This window comes from Thermobia domestica, chromosome 10 (assembly GCF_964235325.1).
Source record: "Thermobia domestica chromosome 10, izTheDome1.hap1.1, whole genome shotgun sequence".
Lineage (NCBI taxonomy): Eukaryota > Metazoa > Arthropoda > Insecta > Zygentoma > Lepismatidae > Thermobia > Thermobia domestica.
Window position 1 is genome coordinate 33,634,417 of NC_137463.1, and position 20,747 is coordinate 33,655,163.

At 37.3% G+C, this 20,747-nt stretch overlaps 1 protein-coding gene across 1 annotated transcript; it reads left to right on the forward strand.

Annotated features, from left to right (window-relative positions):
* The first annotated feature begins 18,937 nt into the window (after window positions 1–18,937).
* LOC145662419 (AMSH-like protease) lies at window positions 18,938–20,472 on the forward strand. Its single transcript, XM_081727976.1, has one exon. It carries the CDS (start codon window positions 19,187–19,189, stop codon window positions 20,396–20,398), a length of 1,212 nt encoding a protein of 403 aa, XP_081584102.1. The 5' UTR covers window positions 18,938–19,186; the 3' UTR covers window positions 20,399–20,472.
* The last annotated feature ends 275 nt before the right edge of the window (window positions 20,473–20,747 follow it).

The following is a 20,747-nucleotide window of genomic DNA, read 5'->3' on the forward strand; positions in this document are numbered from 1 at the left end:
CTTGGACATTGCCTACTGGATTTCAAGATGGCGTCGGTGTAGCAGCTCAACAAAGCATTTGCGCATCGAGTGACTATTACTACGTTACTTAGCAACTCGAACTGAATCTTGTTACAAATTTTCATCAAAATTCAACTCTCACGGTTTATGGACCTTCCTCGTGAGAGAGACGGGTGATTAAGGCAAGTGAAATATGATGGAAGAATTGATGGCATGAGAATGTGCAAGGAAATGGGAGTACGCCGAGGAAACCCACTTGCACGATGCCTCCTTCATTTAAGAAACATATTAAAGCAGGAGGTCTTTTCTCTAAATGTGATATATACGAGGCTAGGATAGTAATTTCTCGAAAAATTGTCAACACATTTTTCCTAATTCAAAACTATCTCTGGTGTCAGCTTGAAACTCAAGAAAATTATTATTTTCTATTCTTGTACAAAGTACCTTTTTCCATTTAAAGATGCATATAAAAATGGGTAGTCTATTTTCTAAGTATGGTATGTGCGATGCAAGAAGAATAATTTTTCGTAGTACTATCTACACGCTCTTCCTCAAATAGAGCTTTATATCTCTGGTGTTAAGTTCAAACTTAATAAAAAATTAATGTTTCTACCACGATCACCTTACTTTTATTTAAGATGCATATAATATGAGCTGTGTATTCTCTAAGTATAACATGTACAAGACTAGAAGAGTAATCTTTCGTAATATTAGCAGCACGCTCTCCGTCAAATAAAGCTACATATCTCTGGTGAGAACCGAAAATTTTTAATATATATATATATATATATATATATATATATATATATATATATATATATATATATATATATATATATATATATATTTCTCTAGAAGATCCTCTCTTTCATTTGAGGTGCAAATGAAAATACACGTCTATTCTCTCGATGATAAAACTGTAATTGTTGAAATATTGTCAACATACTATTCCTCAAATAAAGCTACTATATATTATATTTCTGGTACCAACTCGAAATTTTTAAAAATGTATCTTTATATTCTTCTCTGAAGTTCCCTCTTTCATTCAAAATGCATATAAAATTGGACAGTCTATTCTCTAAGTATTTCCATTACTGTGCAATAATGTGAAATTACTGTAAAGTTATCATAATTACATATTCATTGGACTATTTAAATTGCTGTTAAAAATCAATTTTTTTTTCCAAATCTCACTCAATTCATTAATTTATTTAAGTTAAGAATCATTTTACCTCAACTGTATATTGCCAGACAAGTATTTGTAAAATAATTACATTCATTTCATCTTTCTTTTAGAAAAACTAATAAACGATAGACTAGTGTGACGTCAACCACCACGTCACATTCCTTTGCATTGCAAGTTGGCTGATATAAGACAGGACACATCTCTTGCTGGATTGTGTTAGACGTATAATGAAGAACATTACCAGAACAACCACAATTGGATGCTGCGACTGTTTCCAGGCTATCTGGTTCTTCGGACCTGCAAGAGTTCACCATTGCAGAAGTAGCCCATGAGGGAAGCCCCCCCCCCATGCCGTAAACATCACCAACACCTATTGGCCCATTTGCGGGTAAATGTCGATCGTCGTTATAGCGATGCGTCGAAGGATTACCGCTAGTGTCCCACTGGCGGCAGGGTTTCGTCGAGTCGAAACAGATATCTCGAATCGGGGTGTTGAAGTTACCACTGCGTAACAGCGAGGACTTCGTTTTGTTCCGCGCTCCTTCGATTCGTCGCGGAGAATCGCGAAGGGACCTACACGAACTATCGCCAGTCATGTGCATGCGGTTATTATTAATTATATATTATTTTTTTCCTGACGAATTGTTCCTAAAGTGAGCTCCGGGGGTCAAGAATAACCTCTGCCTCAACATCATGAAGTGAAAAATCTTGAGATAAGTGCGATAATTGTATGAATTTAGATGGCAACTGTTGTCGATCATTAGAAAGTGAGTATGGGAGACCTATGGAATAAAGTAAATAGACACGCGTCATTTTGTTATAAAATTACATGGCGAACGCATTTTATATTATCCCAGACAGTTATCGTCTAATATACACGGTTAAAGGAGCACTAATTCTCTCTTCAAGAAGCATATTTTTTCCTCTTTTTCTCTTATTCTGTAATATAAGAACGAAGCATATGTTGTTAGGTATTATTGATATTAGTATTATTGAGATCTCTTGTGATTGTGAACCTGGCCAAGAGGCAAGCTTCTCTTTCCGGGTTCAAGTTCAAGGTATACTGTAACTGCCTGATAGGCCTATTACAATATCTACATTTATTGCCACGATTATAGTAACAATTGTCACTGATATAAATTATACAACCCAAGCAAATAGAGCTTTATATCTCTGTAAATTTCTCCTACAACGTGAAGTCATCGGTATTAAACTTTAAAATTTCACGAACTTGTAAACTTTGGTGACACACACATATAAATAAAGGTTTATTTAACGGGGTGCAAGGATCACTGACACATATGGAATTACTTTCTCGTTGCTACTTTTCTCTGAAGGAGGGAAAATGCTCAACACCATGCTTAACTGTGAGGGACAGTGTTCGTAGGTTTCTTTAAGAAAATTTCCCTCGACTGACACAAAATTTTCCCTTTTCTTATCAAATTTTCCCTAGTTTGTTGAGTATTAGATACCCATAACAGCTGTTGTGTGATAAGATTAATTTAGCTATATTAAAGGAACTACTAACTGCTCGTTTGTTTTATTCATTTGCTTTTTGCTTATATTTTTTCGGTTACTTTTCATTCACTTTTTTCTTTTTTCTTTCTTTTTTTTTAAAAAAGTATACACACAAATATACCCAGCCAACAAAACTAAATGAAGTGAAATCTTTCAGTTTAACGTCCCACCATTATGCCTTTAGGCGAGACGATGATTAAACCAAGTGAATGATGATGGAAGAACGAGAAAATGGGAGGAAACGTTAGTACATCGAGAAAATCCACGGATAGGATGTTTACCAGAAGCTTCCTTGGTAAACAAGTGATCGCACCAGAGATCCCACGCACCAGAGATAAGCATTCTACCATTAAGCCACTATACTCCCATCTAGCCAACAATGGGTACAAACTATGCTACTTTCAACTACTGCTATTCTATTGGTTTATTTCTGAAGAACAAAGAAAAAATTAAGCATTGATATTGGTCAATCAGTCAGTTAGAGAATTTCCCTGGATTTTTCACGTTTTATCGAAAAATTCCCTTTTTGCTAAATTTACCTTTGAAATTTCCCTAGATTAGGGAAATTTCCCTCAAACTACGAAACTGGTGAGGAAGGAAATCCTACTTTTAGGAAAATTGCACGGAACCCTTTTTATCTTTCTTTATCTTTTTGTATGCGTGTGCTTCAGATCCAGCGAAGTTTCAATTGACAACGGAAAATTCATATCACATCGCTACTTGGGTAGGCTATGCTATTCAAGTCACATGGATTTCTCTGTTGTCTCGTTTTGCAAATAAAAATAAAAGTGAACACTCTTCAGTTTTACTAAGAGTATGACATCCGACTGAGCGCAGTACTATATGAAATGAGAAAGAGCCTATTGATAATAGAAATAAACTACGATTATGTACTTTTCAAGACAATGTATATATCACACACACACAAACACACACACACACACGTGTGTGTGTGTGTGTACTAAAAATCGAAACAATGTTGCATGTTGAAATATGTAATAGATTCTTTCGTTTCATACGAATTCATTAAAACCTGCTATAATTTTATTTAAATAAGCAAGTTCTCTTTTCATGCAGAAAGGTTAATATATAGGGGAGAGTTGTATGAAACGCGGACGGCGGTTCAAACGAGGACATACTGTTTCTACATGATTGGCGCTGCTTACAGAGGCGATGCTATACAAGGGCGCCGATTTCTCTGTAAATTTAGGAGGGCCCAATCAGATGCAGAAGGTATATATATGAAGATTTTAAGACAAATTACACTCAAATTATGCCAAATATTGTACACGCATAAATACAATAGGGGCTCACATGAACTTTGGGGGGCCCAGGCCCCCTCGGCCCCCCAGGATCGGTGCCCTTGGTTATGTACTATTGTTCAAGGCCACAATTACACCATTTTGAGCAGGAATGTAAACATCACTATACATTTAGTGTGAATGTGAATTGTTTTGAAGTTTTTTGCGAAATATTTTTTCGATATGTCACTTGTCTACTATTTAGCTTACTGCTTGATTACTTGTAGAAATAAATTTGGTAAGAACACTAATGTATTCGTTAGATTTAAGCCTTGTTTGCATGTGTCACTCATTGAATTATCTAATCTATGAGAATAGGGAAGCCATGTTTTTCTATGTATGTCACATTCTGCCAAAACGGGGACATAGAAGGTAGTACAAATTGGGGACATCCCCACTTTAGACGATTTAACATCATTATAATCTACTTAAAATTCGCGTATTACAGTTCGTTCGAGGCCGAGAGCACGGCACATTATCGGTCAGTGCTAAGGCGATGGCTGAGGAAGGAATTCGGTTAAAATTGACAACATACAACAGTATAACATATGTAAATCCATAAAATGTATTTCTTAATTAAAATTAATGTTAATGAGGTAATAAGCATTTATGTTGTTTAATTTTCCCTACATATTGCCTATTAATAGTACCATCCTGGCCGGGTAGTAACCATTTAACAAGTGGGAAAGCTCTTCAATGCAGCTTTTGTAAAAGCAGCTTCAGTGCAAACGGCAGTAAACGGCTTTAGGAAAACTGGAATATACCCCTTAAACAAGGATGTATTTATTTATAACTTATTCACTCTATCTGAGAAGACCGGAAAACCACGCGGATCGACAACAACTGCTGAGCTTTCTCAACTTTCAACCTTTGTGCCCACTTGTATCCCGCCACTAGCTGCTGAACCATCTCAACACTCAACATTTGTAGCTATCACTTCTCCAACATCTGCTGCTGAGGTTTCTCAACCTTCAACATCTGTATTAAGTTGTGTCCTGCCACCAGCTGCTGAACTATCTCAAAATTCCACACCTGCGGCTGCTACTTCTTCGACATCAAATGTTTAGCCTTCTCAATTTTCAACATCTGGGATTAATTGGGATCCGGCAGAAAGTTTTTCAGGTTTTAACATTTCGCCAAAATTGCACCTGCCTCCACCTAAAGAGCTGCGCAGGATTAAGAAAAATAAAAATGATAAAAGAAGGGATAAGGTTGTTGTTCTCACTTCCTCACCATATAAAGCTGAATTAAAAGCAGAAGAAAACGAAAGGAAGAAAATAAAATCTACAAAAAGATTGTTTAATAAGGAGAGACAAATATTAAAATATCTACTAGTAAAGAACGAAAAGTCAGCAAACGTATTGGAATAAAAGAAGAGATCTTGTTTGATAAGCGTTGTACTCTTAGAGATCTAAAGTCAAAGACGGAAGCAATACTATTTTCATCCTCAGAACAGAATTCTGATGTTGCTTGTATTTATGCAACGAACTCTATAGTCATTCGAAAACAAAAGAAGGATGGATTAGGTGCTCTGACTGCAATGGGTGGACACACGAAGCCTGCTCTAACGCGGACGAAGAAGATTATACGTACATTTGTTTGTGACTTTTGTAGCACGTAAAGTTTAAAATGTTGCTTACTAGACAAAAGTATTTTTTAAAATTAGTTTTGATTACTTAGTACGAAAAACTCATTCTTATTTTTTTGAACAATTATAAACAATATGTTTGTAAACAATATATGTGTATAAGATATAAACAAGTTTTAAACAAGATTTAAAAAGTTATAAGCAAGATGTTTTTAAGTTTGGTATGTTTCTAAAGGAAACCCCGTTTTACCCGACTAGTAGTACAAAACGGGGACTTTTGCCCTTTTTCAGTTTCACTTATTTTTTAAAATTTATTTATTTATTATTATTATTATTATTATTATTATTATTATTATTATTATTATTATTATTATTATTATTATTATTATTATTATTATTATTATTATTGTTAAACGTTCTTATGATACAAAAATGCCTGTTTTATGGTAACCAACATTCCACTGAAGGTTTTGATTTACATCTAGCAATTTTATCATCGATAGTTTTGGTTTTATGTGCAAAATATATATGGTCATCTTTTTGTACAACTTTCCCCTACTCCCAATACACGTGATCCCTGGTTCAATTCCTGATTCAGCACACAGGTTTGGAAGAAAGTTAGCAGTACTTCAGGTCACATTACCATATTAGATTTGGTATTTTTGTATTTTCAGAATTATGTGAATTAATGTTGATTTAAAGGAACGTCCCGAGCAGAAAATTCTATCCTTCTCCAAAAGTTACGAAATTTTCCTTGGTGCTTGCTCAAAGTGTATTATCAGTATTCTCGCAGTACTATTTTCATCTCCCTATATAAGTCTATACAGTCGCGCAGGAGTAGTACGCCCGTCAAGTGTGTTGGTGAGCTACATAGCTGATTCCCAAGAAATCTAGGACTTTTATTTTACTTTGTATATTGAGATATACGTACGTACATATATACATGGACTTATTTGCAATATTAGAGGGTTGTGATTTGAGTTCAACATTGAGTGATTTAGAAACAATTTTAATAAACAACAGGCAGGTTCGTTCCCTCCTCTTTGGACCAAATAGTTAAAATGCCTGTGTTTTACAACAAACTTCATGCATTCTTCAACACTTTTGAAGATTAGCAGTAATATATTTTTTAAAAGGTGTTCGAAAAAAAATAGCTTTTGCCTTATTGTTTAGGTGACGGAGCTTGTTCATTATTCCTTGCATTGAAGTGAACTCCTGAATGATGTAAAAACGAAAGCGGAAAATCATAGATGCATTTCAATATAACGTTATTTTGCAAATTTTAGAACAACAGATGAGACACAGTGACCAGCTAGATTCCGAACCAGTTCTCAATAATTATGTCTCTGATAAGTGGAATTGAACATTACGCTTTTAAATCCAATACTTCCAAAACAGATTAATGAACTTAATTGTAGAAGGTTTATTGCCACACTTTTGTATTTAGCTGTGACAAAATAACATTCACTATTGTCGTTGAGTTTGTGAAGCATGCTTTAGAAGGTAGATAGGGTTACCTTTTAGTCGATTTGCGTATCAAGCGGAAAAGGTTCTCGAACATGAAACAAGAAAGTGATTTATTTCCGGCTAGTGAACACAAGCGAGTGAAATCATAATTGTTTAGATTTTTCTTCTTCTAATGCAAACATTTATCTTATCAGAAGAGTTATCTAGTTACCTAGAAAAAAAATCAAATAATAGCTAAAAATGGTTGGCGAGCGCATGAATCAGCGAAAGGAATCTTCTTATGCACACGAAATAAAGATATGTGAGAACGGAAACCAATGAAGAAAATCCTACACAATTCAGCGGCGGCCGATACTATATGTTGCATGGTTATGCAACCGGATATTTTTTTATGTAAATACTAAAGATATTTTTAGGTATTAAAGTAGTGTATCAGTAAAAAATAAACATTTTCTCTTGAGCTCAAAACAGTATTGATGCATTTCTTTAAAAAATCAATAAAAAAAACTGAAAGAAAGGGAGTGATTTACATTTCCAGTTGCAGTGAGCGTTGCCACTGGAAGCAGTAACATTGAGCATATGGCAGCGAGCTCCTATCTCTTAACATGAGGAAGTGGATTTATTCCTGTGTCGCTGCCTGTATCCTCCCGTATTGCTTCCTTCCAGTGGCACCTTTTTCTGCCACTGGTATATAGCCAGCTTCTGTAGTAGTTACGAATTCCTCCGCTTGGCAGCGGTTGACACAATTGATGGAGTGAGTGAGATATAGATACTTGGAAGAAAGAAGTTATTCACAAAATAGAAACTCGCAAAGAACAAATACGCGTCTGGTGGTAGCAGGGGCCGATCCAGGCTGAATGTTTGAGGGAGAGCGGTCGTTCGAAGTCAATAGGTTTTATTTTACATTTATAATACAAAGGTGAAAATTCTTGTTATAGGTTTTGAGTTGAGTTGAATTTCAGTTTAGCGTCCCTTACAGCAGCGAGCCCATATGAGACATGGACCTACTGATTAACGTGCAATTCGAACCACATGAGCTCCCGCCGGAAATCGAACCCGGGTCTCCCGCGCCAAGGGCGCGTACGCTAACCGCTTAGACACGGATGAGCTGTTATAGGTTTTATTTTTAAAATAAAAAATATCCTATTGTGGAAGGAGGACGATCGAGTCTTGAAGCAGAAAATGTCTTACCATTGGTCTAATTCCTAGCTCTGTCTCTTTCGTGCACATGATCCCGTGTTCAATTTTCGACGGAGAGCATAAAAAATTGATTTCAAATCATTAACTTTCAATACTCATCTGTCTTCTTTAGCCTAAATTGCTGGAATGTTAAACTAATATTATTTTTTTTTTTCATTTTCGAAGGAAAAATCTTAATTTCAATCTTCTTTATAGTAGAACAGCAGATAAAAATACGTGGTTACTGAAAATGGACTCTGTCCCTTATATTCATACAAAGAAATGCTAACAAAATGCATATTGTCGGAGGAGAGAGGTCTTTCTGTACCTTAAAGAAAATAAGCAGAAAATATTTGCGGTAGCGATGCTTTCTATTCAGAAAAACTTGGCGAGCAGCATTTCAGATTTCAATAAAGTCATAGAAAAAATTGAAGCTCGAAAAGAACGAAGGAAGATCTTCCATTTTAAAATAATGCATAGTTTACTTAATTAAATAATTTTGTTTAACTGCGTGCATGAATATATGCAATTTTCTTGCTTTTTCTTCTTTTCGGTTTAACGATATTATTCATGGCTTCAGCACTTGCTATATATTCGATTTATCTCTTGTTCAATGACATGAGTGAAGAAGTTTTGTATATAAATAGAGTATAAACACACATTGATAGTGGTTGTTTGAAAAAAATGAAATAGCTTATATTAAACCAATATTAGAGAATACACTTGAATCAATAAATATACAAATAGAGCTTAAAAGGACTTTCTTCTTCATATTTCCTGAATATTTTTTGGATAAGACTCAAGAATGCTGGGGGAAGGGAACACTTGCGCGTACCTACACACCTTTGATATTGCAACATTGCAACCGATGTTTCTACAGACCACGAACCGCTACTGCTACATATACAGAAATATTTCCCATCAACCAACCGTTGCTTCTGTGAATAGAAATAACGTTATGAATAAAACAATGCAGCGAAATACACAGAAAAAATTTACTAGTGGTAAGTGCAAAAATAGTATAAAGGGAAAGATATTCAGTACTTAGTTTATGTCAACATGGATTACCCCACAGTAGAGTTTATATTGAGAACAATTCACATTCATTTCTACTTGATAGTTTCAGTGCTATGAATATACTTCCAGGCGATATTTTGAGTAAAAAGAACAAAATTGTGAAAGGCACGACTTTTATATACGTAACAGTGGATTCGCAAGAATGCGATCAAATTGCATTAGTTAAATTTAATTTAGAAGTCCAAAATTTCACACATCCTTTCAGAGTTTATAAAAAAAGTTTCGTGTAGCACTACATTGATTAGGATTTTAAAATATCTCACATTAATTGAGCACGACAAAAATTCGTTCAGTTTTGATAAACTTGGGAATCCTCTGAAAATATCATTGTTACTATTCTTATCTCTAGACGAAATTTCTAATCATACTGCTGTTATATCAACCTCAATTTTTAGTAGCACATTCTGTAGTTTCACCTAACTCTTATATGCAAGTAAAACTAAAGAAAGTGCATGACCTTATAGGTAATCGTAATTTGTTTATTTTCAACGAAGTAATTGATTTTCAAGCGGAAATTTTTGTTAACAATAGTAGGTGAAATGAATCCAATAATATCAATTTTCACTTCAACTAAAATAGTACTGCGGATTAGCTAACCTATTGTGCACTTTTTGAAAAAGCACCAAATTTGGCACAGAGGTAGACAGATATAATATGAACAAATTTGGATGTGGAGCCATCGGCCAACTGACCCCTGGCGGACGTGGTAGCCATTTTCCAAAATGGCCGCCAGTGGACACCCGAAAGACAACAGAAATTAGATAAAGTTTGGTGCTGAATGTTTTAGTGAACGTTTATTGAATGTTTTAAATAAAAACATGCCGTCTTGTAATATATATATATATATATATATATATATATATATATATATATATATATATATATATATATATATATATATATATACATATAGGCGCAACATCTACAACAGTAATACTTCACTCTTTCATTTCCATTGCATAACTACAGATACAACCACAATTTTGGAAAAATTATAAAAAACTTTCCCGGAGTGTCACTTGAGATACGATATTACTGGAGTGTAAATTTTGGTGCTTTTATCAGAAAGTGCATAATATGTTGAAATATCCAGCTAAACTGCCGGACTATTATAAACAATCACTAATTTGAGCTAGCTTTGAAATTCCCAAAGATGCTGCTTTTTAATGCTAATTTACATATTTATTCATTCTTCCTTCTCTGTTTCGAGAACAATATCGAAGGTCTTCAAACTCGTGAAGCCTCGTGGTGAAGAAGCAGAAGCAGTACAGTCTACCTCCGGCCGAACAGCAAGAACAGAGACAGACTGGTCATTATGCTTCATATGTCAAGAAGTGACGCAAGATATCTGAAAAGGTTCAATGACCTTGAGCTTCTTCCCAAATCATTTCTTTTTAGCCGACTAGATGAAGGAAGGATGCTTTTAGCCGGTGGCGTTGAAGCAGCATTGCTTGCAAACAATGCACGATACCATAAAACCTGCATCCTGAGGTATAACAAAACGAAGTTAGAGCAGAAAAGAGGCAGCTGAAAATAGGCGAAGATGACGAAGTACAGAAAGCTGCTGACCACAAGTGAAAATGCAGTCTGTCACGACAATCACGTACTCAGCCTAAACAACGAGAAGCGAAATGTTTCTTTTGCGAATAAACTGCTGGTTGTGCCCTTCTTCATAAAGCTGCGACATTCCAACTAGACTCGCGTGTCAGGTCGTGTGCAATGATTCTGGGCGATATGGACCTACAGCCGAAATTCAACGCTGGGGACATGATTGCACAGGATGCGAAGTACCACCGCAATTGTCTCGTGAATTTTTACAACCGCGTTTGGATGATAAAGAAATGTCTCGTAAAAGTTCAAATGATGAACAAGCAATAGAAGGGCTTGCCTTTGCACAACCGGTTGTGTTTATTGAAGAAGTTTTAGCGGAAGGCGAGACGGCTCCGGTTTTCAAACTTGCAGACCTAGCCCAGTTATATGTTTCACGGGTGGAACAAATGTTGGGAATCAAGTATGAAGGCAGAGTGCACACGACCCGTCTTAAACAGAGACTGCTTGCTTACTTTCCTAACATATGTATACAGCATCAGGGGCGCGATGTTCTGCTTGCATTTAATGAAGACCTCGGCGATGCCTTGGCAAAGGCTTGTGAACTGGATACAGATACTGATGCTGTCCATCTGGCGCGCGCTGCCCAAATTGTGCGACGCCACATCTTCGGAGATGATAATATGTTCAACGAATTTCCTCCAGAATGTCAACAGGATTCCGTGCTATCCGTGTTGCTTGCCCTAGTCACTATGATCTTGGAAGGATCAAGTATCGAAAACTTTAGAGAAAGCACTACACAAGCGGCACTGTCTATCATCTAACTCCTCAAATTCAATTGTGTGAAGCACCGAAGAGCCGACATAGGCAGTACATCTCGACCAGTCCGGCACGCCACCACGCAGGAGACGCCACTTCCCATTTATATAGGACTCATGCTACATGCACACACTCGTAAAAGGAAGCTAGTCGACAAGCTGTCACACATGGGAATTTCTATTTCCTACGACCAAGTCCTGTCCCTCTCCGCACAGTTGGGGAACAGGGCCTGCCACCTCTACCATCAGAAGCAAGTAGTCACCCCTCCCAAGATGAGGGGAAAAGTCTTCACCACAGCCGCAGTAGACAACATCGACCATAATCCAAGTTCTACGACCTCAAAACAGTCATGATCTTTCGCTGGTGCAACATCCTGCCTTCCATGGAGCAGGTGTTGACCGCTGCATCAGTATCGTCGGAGGGTCGAACGAAAGAGGCCTCAAATCAGTTGACCGTTTGCCACAATACTATACAGACGTTCCATCCGTCAACAGCAGAATCAAGAACACGCAGGTACCGGTTACCAACGTGACATCCCTGAGAGGCAGCAGCGTCCTCAAGCAACATATTGAAACAGAGTATCTTTGACTACAACACAACCAATTAGCCGTAAAAGAAAGTTTTCCATTAGAAACCACTTCATGGGCTGCATACCACGCAAGTCTACAGTCCAGTAACACAAGTCGGCCTATCTGCCCCACCTCACTACTTCCACTCTTCCTGGAGAGTGCCCATACCGTAGCTATGATCAAGCACTCCATGGATGTCGTCAGGAACGCAGTGGAACATCTTAACCCTGGCCAGATTCCAGTGCTCACATTCGACCAACCGCTTTTTGCACTGGCAAAGCAAATCCAATGGAAGTGGCCACAGGTGTACGGTGAAGAGAAGTTCGTCATCCTCTTCGGAGGTCTTCATATCGAGATGGCAGCGCTGAAGACCATTGGTGACTTGTTGCGAGGGAGCGGATGGGTGAAAGCACTGGTTGAGGTAGAGATCACCAGTACCGGGACTGCGGATTCCTTCTTGCGGGCATCGCATGTCACTTGAACCAGGAGAGCGCATCAAGTAACAGCAGCAGTCCTCTTCACCCTGCAGCAGAACGCATACAACCACTACATTGACCAGTGGCGTGACGCCAGCACCAAGCAACTTGAGTTCGCAGAGTGGTGCCAGCAAAAGGCGGAGACTTGCCTCCAGTTCCACTACTGGGCAACTGTACTGGAATTGGAACTGACGATCTTAGTGTAAGTGCGCTCTCTCCGCCACGCATAGTTTGCTATGTACGTCGATGCCCTCAAAGAACTAGCAGTGTGGTTCCATGCCTTGGATCACACGAACTACGCGCGCTGGATTCCTGTGCATCTGCGAGACATGGTGGAACTGCCGACTAAACACTCTGAAATCGCCGATGATTTCTTTGCAGGGAATTTCACAGTCCACAAAACAACTAGGCCGTTCTCTGCCATCCCTATCGATCAGATCGAACAGAACATTGCAGCCATAAAAGGCGACGGAGGTGCAGTAGGTCTGACTGACAATTCCAGCGCAATGCGACGGTGGATGGTGGCAGGACCAGAGGTTGCCAGGCTCATCGAAGAGTTCCAGGACTCTAACCAAGAACGATCAAAAGACACAAAATATCATGACCAGATATCGAGTGTGCAAACTGCTTTCCAAAAAGATGTACAGTCAATGATCAAAGTGATGGAAGACTTTGGGAATCCATTTGAAGAGGATAGTCAAGATCTGTTGGTACTTGACACCAGTGGCGAAGGGTGATAGTTTCAAGAGGGTAGGCCCAATGTTCTACTGCTACTACTACTACTAATAATAATAATAGTAAAATGAAACAGATTAGACATAAATATTTTACTACAGAAATACAGGAAGACGAATTCACGTAAATTTAATGCAATTGTAGTTCATCGACAGCACTTATTCGATCCGGAACTCAATTTTCATAATGATATTGACGTATGTGACTGATAGATGATCTTAATTCGCCATAATGCAATTTAATTGTTTTAATTGGCGTGATTGGGTGGGGAAGGTGGACTATCACATTATCTGCGCCTCACAAGAAACGTATGTTGTTTAGTCTACATGTACTGAAACAAACTCTGCTTGTAAAATTTTGTCTTTAATTATATTGTTCAAAACACACACACACACACACACACACGCACACACACACACACACACACATATATCACACACACACACACACACACACATATATATATATATATATATATATATATATAGATAGATAGATAGATAGATAGATAGATATAGATAGATAGATAGATAGATAGATAGATAGATATTTCTACCAATGCATGCGGAACTCTCTTTCTCTCTGTTTGTTCTATTTTCAACACAGGCGTTAGTCTTCGTTTCTTAATAACACATTAATTTTCAAAAGACCACTGACATAGAAGGTTCTTTAATACGAATTATATTACGTATATTCATTTTCTCCACTTACTGCACTTACTGACATTTTCTCTCATTCACTTTTGGAAATGAAAAAAAAAAAAACCTTTCTAATGAACTCAACGAGTCTGATTTCGTACAGGTTTGCGTCAAAGCAACGGAATAAAGTGACATTAATAGTTTGCGATAATAGGCGTAGCGCCTTTAGAATTTCTTGTTCCAGTTCTTGCGTTGCGTTAGAGTCTGCAAAATTAAGCAAAGTTGGAACGAAATGGAGCCAACGTTACCTTGCTCTTTATTTGTTTGATATATCGAATCGAAATCGAAGGTCTCGAGAGAAACTAGTAGGTAGAAACGAAAGTCGATAAGCGCTGAGGCCGGTCTCTTTCGCAGATTATACGCTGGTGAAGAAAACGTCATTTCCAACACGTTCTCTCGCGGGATTTTCTGAGTAGCTTGGCAGTAGTTCTACTGCCGCTTGAGACACTGCTCGGTGAGCCTCCCAGCAGTGGTGCCAACCACGATTTCTTTATCGAACAATTTTTTCAACTTAGAAAATATCTTGCATTCGATGCAAGGAAAATGAATTAATTATAAATTATAATTTCTGAAAGTAAATGGGTAGGCCGGGCCTCAGGGCCTCTTACCACCCTTCGCCACTGCTTGACACCAAGGAGATCGCACCATGTCGAGCTGTAGACGACCTTCGTCGTGCATATAAAGTGGGACAGGTGCAGTTTGACAAATTTGTCAGAGAACGCCTGGTGGAGAGAACGAAACCCATACATGATCCTATCAAAAGAAACAATATCAAAATATTTGGTCAACCTACAAAAAAACTCAAGCAGCAAATGAAATCCATCAGAAACGACGTGAACCTCTTCTCTCGTCTGTATATCGGATGCCAGAACCGGGATGGAAATGTAGACCCATTCTTCAAACATGAAAACCAAGCTTTCCCTCCTGCACTACCGGACGGCGGTGGCATCCGGTTTGGTGTAAAGAGTGATCTTCTCAGTTGTCTAGAAGACTTCAGTCAGCCTAGGTCTGAGGTTCCTCCAACAAGCTGCATTGTCCTAGATGGAGCAGTCAGCATCCAGTTGCTGAAGTCTGCTACGGCAAAAACCTTCAAAGAATATGCCCAACAAGTTTTTGTGCCTCACATACTCTCAAAATTTGATCAAGCCACGCGACTGGACCTGGTGTGGGTCCGCTACATAAGAAACTCGTTGAAAGGTGCAGCAAGAGCCAAGTGGGGAAAAGGAGTGAGAAAACGAGTGGTGGGTAATTCAACTATACCCGGGACTGGGCCAGCTTCCTCAGAGTCTTCGAAAACAAGACAGAGCTGTTCATCTTCCTCTCTGACATCCTCTACGACTCATTCCAGCTTGAAGATAAGGAGCTGCTCATCACTAAAGGAGATGATGTCTTGAGAAAGCCAGAGCTTTTGGATACTTCAGCCCTGGCACCTTGTAAAAACGAGGACGCCGATACCCGTATTATGTTGCATGCCGCACACGTAGCTCACAATGGTCACAAGAAGATCCTCATCTGCACGGTAGACACTGATATTGTTGTCCTGGTGGTGGCTCTGGCTGGGAGCTCGTCTCTTGCAAATGCAAAGACTGCATGAAAAAGTGCAAGTGCAAGAAGGCCAGTCTGGAATTCACACCACTGTGTGCTTGAGACGGGTAATGCCCTGAAATGTAAAATTATGAACTAAATATATATAGCTTACAAATTATCTGGCATACTTTTCTTCAAAGCATCTATTAAAACCTTCAGCAACAAACTTTATCTAACTTCTGTTGTCTTTCGGATGTCCAATGGCGGCCATTTTGGAAAATGGCCACCACGGCCGCCAGGGATCAGTTGGCCGATGGCTCCACATCCAAATTTGTTAATCTTACATCTGTATAGCTCTGTGCCAAATTTGGTGCTTTTATCAAAAAGTGCACAATATGTTGAAATATCCTAGCTAAACTGCCGCACTAAAAGCAAACTTCATTTTAAAACAATGTTGTTTTGGGTTCAACGAAACATTTTAAGAACAATAACATTCACTCGGACAGAGACAAAATAGAACGCACGAAAATGTACATCAAATAAACATCGTACACATAAATTCTTTCCCTGAGGGCTATGATAAATCGTGTGGACATAAATCCTGATTTAGTACCGTACCAAAAGGAGAAATTATATCAGTTAATAGAAGAGTTCTATTCCTGGTTTTCTAAAAGATATGAACATAAAATTGAACTAACTGATAATATTCCAATAAATCGTCATTAATTTCTGATTACTTTTCACTTTGAGATGAAGGGAAAAAACAGTTGACATTTTATTTTAAAAAAAAAATGATTATTGAGCCATTGGTAAATCCGTAAAATTTCCCATAATGTTAACAAGAAATAAATCAAATACCATATATATATATATATATATATATATATATATATATATATATATATATATATATATATATATATATATATATATATTGAAGATGTGTGTCATATCAATGTTAAAATCATACCAGACAGCTACCTGGTTCCACTTATACAAAAAGGATTAATCAGGATGTAAGTACGTATATTCGTCTGTGTTTATGGAGCGTTATTCCAAATTCTACTAACTGAAGAGTCAAGTTCTAGGCTTTGGTTAATTTCATTTTAACTTTCTCCCTTAAAGTTTCAAGACAAGCACCAACTGAATGAAGCGCTTAACGAAAGGTACCTTGAAGAGTCTTCCTCCACCAAGAGCTTTACAGTTCTTGATTTTTTTTCGAGGGGGGGGGGCGTCAGATAGTTTCTGTGAAATTATAGAATTAAGTAGAATGTTGTTTCGCAAAATACAAGAAAGAAATTTAAAACTTTCTCCTGAAAATCAATTTAGGAATTTACTTCGACATTAACTCGGTAAGCAGGGCCTGTCTATTTCAACTTGAATTGTTCTAATTGCTAAACTCTACGATCATTTAGATATTTTCTTTTGGATAGTCATTTTTATCTAAAAGCAGACAACAAAAGTTTGGTCTATTTAAGGCAGATGAGAAACGTAATTAAAATTTCAAGATGACTAAATTAAATCGAATCTTTTGACTCTTCAATATCACATGTAAGTGGGTCCTGTTTTAGAGCTCTATTTTTCTGGTGCCGAGTCCAAACTTAACAAAATCATTATATTATATTCTTCTACCTTGGTCTCCATTTTCATTTAAGATACATACACAAGTGAGCCGTCTGTTCCCTGAGCATGACGTGTATAAGGCCAATCCATTAATTGTTCGAAATAGTACCGTTATACACGCCCTCAAATAAAACAATCTATCTCTGGTACTAACTCGACACTTAAGAAAATCATTATTTTTTTACTAGGTCCCTTCTTTCATTGAAGATGTGTATAAAGGTGGACCTATGTTCTTCAAATACGATAGTACTAGAATTCTACCTTAATTTTGCGAATTATAATCAAGAAACTTTTCCTCATATAATGCTTTAATTCTCACAAGTAAACCTTACGTTTGGGTGAATCGAGTTGCTGACTGAGACAAATATGAGAAAGTAGTACTAATTATGGTCAGTATTTCAGTGAAGTTGTAGGTGCGAAGCTCCAGGGGTTTAGGAGATACAGCTACCAGAACATCACATGGAAGTACAGAATAGTCTTCATACAGTTGGAGGTAAAAGCCCTTTAAGACCTCTTGTAACGACAAAAGGTGAATAACAAATATATGGGTACATATTAGGGCTAGGGGGAAGTCATATAGTAAGGGTATACCTGACGGCGGACATCTTGAAATCCGCCATTTTGAATTAAGGTTAAGTTTTTAAAATAGGAATAGGGTCATGTGATACATGATTTAAGGCGCAAATTTAATCAGAAGAACAATGGTAACGACAATTTTGATTTACGCGCAATTGGTAAAAAGTTACAGGGAAATTAAATATTGTTGCAGCATAATTAATAAGGTGTCACTGTTATGCGTTTTGTTTAAAACGTTTGTCTGATTCAAAATGGTGGATTGGAACATGGCCGCCATTAAGGCAACTCTTACCATAGACCTAATATTTATCCACTTGCTTTTCATTTAATTATTATCATTAACACAAAATTTACAAGGTGGGGTAAAGGACTAATACATATGCTGCAACAATATTTAATTTCCCTGTAACTTTTTACGAACTGCGCGTAAATCAAAATTAATGTCACCATTGTTCTTCTGATTATATTTGCGCCTTAAAACATGTATCACATGACCCTATTCATATTTTAAAAACTTAACCTTAATTCAAAATGGCGGATTTCAAGATGGCCGCTGTCAGGTATACCCTTGCTATATGACTACCCCCTAGTCCTAATATGTACCCATATATTTGTTACTCACCTTTTGTCGTTAGAAGAGGTCTTACAGGGCTTTTACCTCCAACTGTATGAAGACTATTCTGTACTTCCATGTGATGTTCTGGTAGCTGTATCTCCTAAACCCCTGGAGCTTCGCACCTACAACTTCACTGAAATACTGACCACATTTAGTACTACTTTCTCATATGTGTCGCAGTCAGCAACTCGATTCACCCAAACGTAAGGTTTACTTGTCAGATGGTAAATTTTGTTCTATCTAGTCTCCTCTTACAGGAAATAAACAAAGGAAGAATAGAATTTTTATTAAATCAGTCGAGAGATTATTGAGCTAAAAAGAAAGAAAACAGAACATAAAGCTACACCAAATTCTTGTTAGTCATTTTAATAAAAATAGCAATAATTTCTTAATACTTAATTGTTGATTACTTTTCTTATTGTTGTTATAGAAACATCATTACGGCTAAGACTACATTGAACGCCATGCAGGCGTTTGATGCTTGTTCAAAATTTACGGTATAATGTTGACATCATAACAATAATTACTTATGCATAACATGATGCTCTTTTAATAGTAGGGACAAACTTCGGGAACAAATGTTCCATTCCAATGAATTCAACTACTTTTTGCCACACGATGATCCTGTTTTAAATTTGATTTCAATCTCACAAGAAATAGCCTGACCAAAAGAACAAAACATAATGGATCCACTAGATTTCAATTTCGATTTGGGTTTTGAATTTGATCCGATTCCTAAAAAGAAAGCTGCGAACATAAATTTTTCATCTCGGGAAGTGATTTGTATGGAACCTGATAAGCGTCTAGCCTTACTGGAGGAGTTTAGCAGATCTTGCGTAGCAGATAGAAATATTCATCCTCTTCGCTATGTGTATGAAATATTAGAAATGGTATCTTTGATAAGAATTTTCTTGCTTCAAAAAGAATACGAAAATGCCTTCATTCTCTCCTGTAAAGTGCTTGAACTTCAAGACAAACTTAATAAACATCCATGTTTTGAAGATAGTGGAAAAATACAGTCGAAGATTAATCCACCGTTGTCTGCTCTTGCAGAAGAGTTAAAGAAGTCACTCCGAGGAACGTATGAGCAAGAATATGAATCTTGTACATTCGGAAAAGATGTCAAAACTATCCTTCAGAGTAGACAATACCAGGATGTATCATCTGAAGTAGCAAATAAATTTGAAACCATGTTTCGGAACTACATTGCTGGTACCATATTCAGGACAAAATCGTATGGGCGGATTCTGGCAATACAAGCAAATCCCAATTACAACAAAGAAGCTTTATACTTGGTGCATGGGAAAGATGAAAAGCTAACTCTGAAAATTTCATCTAAACTTCTAAAACAGTTCTTGTTGCATGCTGCTGAGAGTACTCGAAACAACTTGAGAACTATGGCATATTTATTTGGCACGAAAGACAATTGCGGTTGTCAGCCTACAGTTGCTGTCAAACATCTTATGTTTCCCCCACAAGAACAGACGCCCGAATATTTTACTCTGCTTGAAGAATCAGAAGAAACTGCAGAGTTTTTCGGTCAAAACAGTCAAACTAATGTGGTGGGTATGATCTACACCTATCCTGGAGACGCAGCGTACATACCAAGCGATGATTTACATAAGTTATACAACATTCAACAGCAGTGTCCATCTGCTATCGCTATAGCTTGTGCTCCTAAGTTCAACAAAGTTAAAATCTACAACCTAACTCAATACGGAATGGACGTTATTGATAAATGCTCAAAACCAAGCATTAAACATCACCATGACTCCAAAAAGCCGTTGACGGAAGAAGCAGCACATTGTGTCCTGGATAAGAAAACGCCAGTGAAAGTAATGGATCTGCGTGTGCCAATTGAAACAGGTCTTACCATAGAGGAAGCGCAAAATTAAGTGAAAAGCTGTGCGATATTCTAGTACATATTCATGAACTTTAGTGCTTAATAGGTAATACATTTAGTTTATAATCACAATTTATCATTATCTTTGTAAACATCCACATTCCGGCAAATAAAATAATTGAGATTTGAACTTCTAAAATGATTAATAATCCTTTATTTATCCTCAAGTGCAAAGAGGTATTTACAGGGGACGAACCCTTTCCGAAATACCTTTCATAGTTCTAAGAATTATCTCTTATTGGTAAATAAAAGAATTTTTGCTAGTCCGCTATAAACATATTAGTTGAAAAGAACTCTACTCAAAAATAAAAGACGGAAAATATGTTTCTTGTTGAAGTTTG